This window comes from Crocodylus porosus, unplaced genomic scaffold (genome assembly GCF_001723895.1).
Source record: "Crocodylus porosus isolate Cpor-Errol unplaced genomic scaffold, CroPor_comp1, whole genome shotgun sequence".
Lineage (NCBI taxonomy): Eukaryota > Metazoa > Chordata > Crocodylia > Crocodylidae > Crocodylus > Crocodylus porosus.
In genome coordinates, this window is record NW_017728951.1 from 22,991,030 (window position 1) to 22,997,469 (window position 6,440).

Below are 6,440 nucleotides of genomic sequence, written 5' to 3' on the forward strand. Positions count from 1 at the left end.
GGTTTTGCCTCCCTCTATAGTGGGCGGCGCGGCCCTCTACCTGGGATCTCTTGAATGTCTATTAACAAGGTTCACAGAAGCAGGACAATGGCTGTCGTGGTTCCCCTGCTTTACCCATGGCAGGTTAAGGCATTACATCTTGTATCGTGTCAGGATTGAAGCCAGTTTTACAAAGAGTTTAGATTACGGGTTGTATAGGGTGGTTTGGATATGGCTGATCCTGACTCAGGCAGGGGGTTGGACTTGATGACCTCTGGAGGACACTTCTAGACCCAATTCTCTATGATTTTTATGAAATCTGGCATGTTGATACTGTATTTATTAGTGACCTGGAAAAGAGTGAAAGCCATGAGAGCATGCAGAATGAAAATAACCCAAAATGTAGTGCTATGCTGAAAGGTGCTCACAGCTTCAGGGCATGGTGGAGGACGGGATTTACGAGCCCAAGATTTGGAAGCAGCTATTAAGCTCATCCCAACAACAACCAGTGGAGGAATTGCACAAGGCAAAAGGCAGATTACAGCTAAACCTTGTAGGCTGGGGGGTTCCCAATTGCGAGTGCAAGCATATGTAGGTGGCTTTTCTTGCATGTCTTTGTCAAGAATCAGAAAGCTTAGAGAAGCAAAGGGAATGTAACCCTGAGAGCAAGCAGAAAAACAGAGTTCCTGGGGCACAGAGTCTGCAGAGGTAGCAGATTTGGGAATATCAGCTCTGATCAGGGGAAGCAGGATGGTGGGCTCATTTGTCACAAATAAACACGATTCTGTCGGAGAAAAGACTTGAACCGTATCAATGTTTTCACCATCGAATGACAGACATGCTGCAAACCCCAAATGTGGGTTCACCAGTTGGGTCAAAACAGGTAACTGGATGCAAAATATTAAAAAACTCCAAAGGAAGGATACGAGGAACTCCATGGGGACTCAAGAAAGCTAAGTACGAGGCACTATGATGACAGATGAAATTCACTGTTGACATGCAAGATCCTGTACTTGGAAAGGACTAATTTGAACTACTCCCTATTGCTTAATTACTTGGTTTGTTGCACTTGCTGCTTATCACGCGGATCATAAATATCTCCCCATTAGGTTGTGCTCTCCTGTCTCTTGGATGCGTCGCCCTGTTGTCTCCTGCCTTACATTGGGATTGAAAGTTCCCTTGAGGTGAGGACTGTCGTTTTGCCTAGCACAATACAAATAATTATAATAATTCCTAGCTTCCAAACCAAGTGACAGCTCTGAAATGAGACCTGGCTATCATCCTAGCTAGCTCAATAGAAATAACTGCTGAATCCACAGTTGTAGACAAAAGTAAATAAAAATGGCAGGCTACATAAAGAATGAAAGAGCAAACATGGAAATGATAACAGTGGCAGTTGTACAACTTCATCTGGAATGCCACATTCACTGTTAGTCACCCTAATCAAAAACGATACAGATAAAAAATAGGACAGAACCAGAAAAAAGCAATGAAACTAGCAGTGAAAAATAGTCAGAAGCAGAGGACCTTCTATATTAAAGGAAAGACTGGGGACATTTATTGGAGAGATGGACACCGCAGCTGCATACACCATAAAAACACAGTCCAAAGCAGTTTCATCAGATGCCCCTCTTACTCAACACAAGAGCAGAAGCCCATGAGCTGAAACTGAAGCAACCAACACAAGGTGGCTTAACTGATGAGCAGATTTCTTTATAGTCCACATTTATTTTTTATCATGCAAAATTAAGCTGGAGCTGCCACAAAAAAAGATCAGAGACTAAAACTCAAATTAAAAAAACTGACCCGCATCTTGAGATGATTACAGCTGCCCTATTTGCTTTAGATAGGGTGGGGGGAAGAAACTAGAAGTGATACAGACTGTCACCTGTCAAGATATTAACCAGGCATTGATTGGATTGTTCCTCCCTTCAACACCAAAAGTATCAGGTGTCATTGAAAGACAGAACACGAAAGTATTTTAATTCTGAAATGCTGCTACATTGTCTTCTGGAAAGGACTGAATGGATCCCCCACTTCACATGAAGCACTAGATCTTCCCTTTTCCACAAGCACCCCAGCTGGCGCATGGCCATCGTGGATATGAATCCTGTCAATGTGCACGGGAGAATGGGAGGGTGAAGGCCAGAGCATTTCAGAATCCAAATCTTTCAGGTTTGAGGAGTAAATGTTCCTTTTCCCTTGTTTTTCTTAATGAAAACTGAACATCCCCAGGGAAAACAGACCAACGCTTACCAAAAAATGGTGGTGCATCATAAAAAAGCAATCGGCCATTGATAAAATAATTACAATGGAAAAAATTTAGCCACTCTACTAAATATTCACCTCGGTGATGAAAGTTTCCACTTCCACTGACTGGGGAGTTTGGCGATGGTGGGTTTTTCTTGCACCTTCCTCTAAAGTAAATGGTGGTAGACGTTTTCAGCCGGTTTCATGCACGAACCCCGAGACAGATCTGTTAGGGCGATGTCCATGTTCTGCCTTCGACAGCTGAGTAGCATTTCGTCTGCCTCAACTTACATCAGGCTGATAGACGAGGCAGTTTCCAATGTGAGTAATTCTTTTTTCTATTTTTAATTACACTCAGGCTGCTTCCTTATTGATCTACTTGTCTTGGTATTTAGATGTAGGGATGAGAATCTCTCTTACATTGCAATTCAGCTTTCCATTAAAAGCAGCAGCTCTCATGTTATACCCAAGGACCAAGAGGGAATTCGGCGAGAGTTTCTGATGCACGCAGTGTCCTGTCCCAGCATCCTGAGAAGCTTCAGTGCACAATTTATTGCCATCTTCCGCAAAAGCCATTCTTCTCGCCTGGAAACAGCCACATTTTCTGAGCAGATACAACAAACTCCTCCTATTGCTTAGGTAAGCAATACTATTCAGAGCACAGAAAAATCTGGCAATCCTTGGACATGAAACGATGACATTGTTGTGACAGCGAAGTATGATATAATGTCCTGAGACAAATTAGACTTCACCAAGGTTAGTTATTCTCCCCCTCTCCTACCAACTTCACTGTCCATTATTAATGAAATATTTTCATTCATTCAATCAGAACCCGCACCTTTTTGCAATGTTGCACACCCAGCAAGGAACCAGACTCCCCCTCTCTGCTGTGAAAAGAGAGGACTAAAATGGTAGGGATTTCACAAAGCTGGCTATGCTTTTAGCATGTATCCTTTACAAGAGCTAATACCCATGTGGGAACAATTCAGCCTAAATTGGTAGGTAATCCCCTATCTTCCCCTCTCTAAAAAATTCCATGAAGAATACCACTATCACCTCTTCACAGGACTCAAATGCTTCTGTGATTTCTCAGCATTAGGGCTGGATTTGCCAGCTTGTTCCATTATTTATGCAGAGCAGACTGCATGGTAATTATGTTTAAAGTATAATCACCGTGTCATTTGTTCTTGTTAGGTACAAGGCAAAAGTTTTCAAGGCTTAAATACCTTGGAAAATACAAGGTAAGTGGAAATGGCCCTGTTCCTGCTTATTAGTTGTATGGTTATTTATACCTTTGCAGATTACCATGGTGTGGTGCAATTAGGCTTCGGAGTTACCATGCAAATTGAGAACTTTCAAGGGCTGTTATGAACAATTAACCCCTAGTGTATGAACAGACTCTGCTGCGTGGTTATTTCCCCGTTCAGTAAAGCTCCAGAAACACTGCTCCAAAAGCGGCTTTTAAATTAACTGAGAACACTAGAAGAATAAAGATGTCAAAAGAGCTGGGTAGAAAGCGAAGAGTGTCTGCAAGGGGGCGTCAAATCCAGAACTACGACACTATCACGGGCTAATTGACAACTACAACAATTATCCGCTCTGCAGGTTGAACAATAAACCCAAGACAAAAGGTAAAGCAAATGACACATCAATGTAGAGCCGCGGCCCTTTAAAATGTTCTTGTCCCGCTGGGTGTATACCGATGAGGAACTCTTGGCTTTGTTAAAGATGATTCCTTTCTTCAGGACAGGTGGGATTTAAGAGGCATGATCCCCGGGGGGGCATAAACAGCAAATTGGTATAATTGCATTCACAACATCAGCAAAGGATCCAGGCCCCCACCTTAACAGACTGTGCATCTGTGTGCATTTTCTACATGCACGCGCTTTTAAGTACCATATGGTGCAGTTCCAGGAGTCACAATCCACCGTCTTGCATACTGACCTAGACATGAGTAGCAGAAGGGAAGCCGTCTCTGCAGTTTGAGTCTGCTGAGAATTCAACGTGCAGGTTTGGCAGGGTCGGAAAGCAACACAGATCCACCAAAAGTCCTAGATTCCCCGTACGCCGACTTGTGATCATTCAAGTCAGTAGAATAGACGCATGGTAGAAACGATCTGAACACAGGGCTGGAACCCTAGAAACCCCAAATTCTCATCTCGGTTCTCTGCTTAGCTCCAGCCATTTGTAAAAAGGTCACAGTAACTTCTTGTCTTACACATAGGCTTAAAAGGGTGAGGAGATGGAAGACGGTTGGGATGGTTATGTACCGTATTTTCTCATATATATCACATGTCCCCAAATAAGACACATCCCCTGTTTTGGGAAAGCAGAAAAAAAGATTTTTCCAGCCACAACTGAATGCCTACTACAAGGGACCCCAACTGCAGCAGACACAAGTGTGAAAGGGTTAACACTTTCTGACCCTGAAGGGTGAACTCTGCCCCTCCCCTCCCTGAGGAGCAGTACGGCAGCCATCTTGCAGCAGTGTCTCCATGCTTCTATTCCAGGAAAGAAAGGGGTGGGGGGGAATCAACTTCCCTGCTTAAAACAAACATGTCCATTTTAGACGGCTGATTTTGGGGGGAAGGATGCAATGGGATTTAAGTAGATATGAGAGTTGTCCGCACCATGCTTAGCTAGCAAAAGTTCTCTAAACAGAAGAAGCCAATTCGTAGGCCTAATGAAGACAACAGAAACCAGGAGGACCAAGAATCTGACCATTATGTGAGCCCTCAGAGCAGGACTGGATGTTATGGGATATATTAGCTGTAAGTAGGTGGGATCTCGTACTTAATTAATACCAGTCACCACATTTATACTGGCTGGTTTGCTATGTCATCCCCAGATACCTCCCTGCTACCATTGGTCAACTTGGCTGACACGGTAAGATTCCTGTATGTAAATGCTTCTGGACACTATTGCTAATTGCTTAGTAGCCATATCAAGCGTATCCAGCTAAGATCAGGCCAGATCTGGGCTCGGTGTTGCACCAAGAGTTTCCAATTAAAACAGAGGCTTTTATAATCCATTTCACAGGTAAGCACTAGCATCTCAGGGAAGATAAATGACTCATCAGTGAGTATGGGGCAGAGACCAGAAAAGAACCCAGATTTCTTATATCCCAGGGAAAAACCCGAACCAGGACTCCATCGTCCTTGCAAACGGAGCATTCAGAAGTGCATGCTTTACCAAATATCCTCAATCCAAAGCAGCATATTTGTCAGCTTCAACTTCTTTCACCCCCAGGAGACTCACTGAAGTTCTCCTTCTCTCAGCCACTTGGCATCCTATTTTACATGAAACACAGCAAACCACTCCAGACCATTTGCTAAGATTGCTATAATCCGCTTACCTCCAAAGTGAGCTTTCGGTAACACTCCCCAAGTTGAAGTCATAGAGCTTCGTCAGAATGAGAATCACCTGGGAGGGGAGAAAAAACAAGAAGAAAGAGAACAGAATTTTCCTTTAGATTTTGTAACAATGTATGTTGCATCTGAAATCACCCAAAGGAGAGCTTAGCATTTATCCATTAAAGTTGAGGTATTATAGGATCAAGTTAGTAAAAAGGAAAATCATTAACTTAATGCATCCATGTAACCAGTAACGTTTATTTTAATCCTCAGGATGTTTTGCATTTGAAATAAAACATGCCAAGAGGAATTAATTGAGCATTGTTTCCCGACTTCCCTCCATCCGTAGTTAGTTATTCAAGGGCAGGGTTGAAACCAGATGGACCTGGTTAACTGAATGTCCTACCCAGAAGCCACACTTGACTTCTCACCTCTTGACGCCCAGAGCAGCTTGACACGGACCCCCCTCTTATTTGATGGAGATGCACACCACGGCCCCAATCCTGCATTTGGGTATTGTTATACTGAGCTCTCTTGTTTCCCACAAGACTCTCTCTAGGTGCAAGAGTTTGTCCCCCCTCCAACCCTTGGAAAGTGGGAGAGCCAGAACCCCATGGCATTTCCAGGTCTATCTGAGGTTGCCACAATGTTCAGTCAGGATTTAATTCTGCCAAAATTCAAGCATTGATTTAGTCCCATCTCATCATGATCAAGAAGACCCCAAGGTCAATGGGACCATTGGGATCCGATGACCCCACCCTGGGGTTGCCTGACCCCAGTGCTCTTTCCTGCCTAGGCAGGGAGTCGTACTCGATGGTCTGTTGAGGGCCCTTCCGACCTGAGCAGCTACGAATCTAC

General features: G+C 43.7%; 1 protein-coding gene across 1 annotated transcript in view; it reads right to left on the reverse strand.

Annotated features, from left to right (window-relative positions):
* SORCS3 (sortilin related VPS10 domain containing receptor 3) overlaps window positions 1-6,197 on the reverse strand; it is a 305,193-nt gene extending 298,996 nt beyond the window's left edge. Inside the window, exons 1-2 of the mRNA XM_019555481.1 lie at window positions 6,168-6,197; window positions 5,585-5,652 (exon numbers count right to left, since the gene is read on the reverse strand). Of these exons, the coding sequence (XP_019411026.1) occupies window positions 5,585-5,652; window positions 6,168-6,197 (98 nt within the window). The remainder of the gene's footprint in view (window positions 1-5,584; window positions 5,653-6,167) is intronic.
* Window positions 6,198-6,440: the final 243 nt, after the last annotated feature.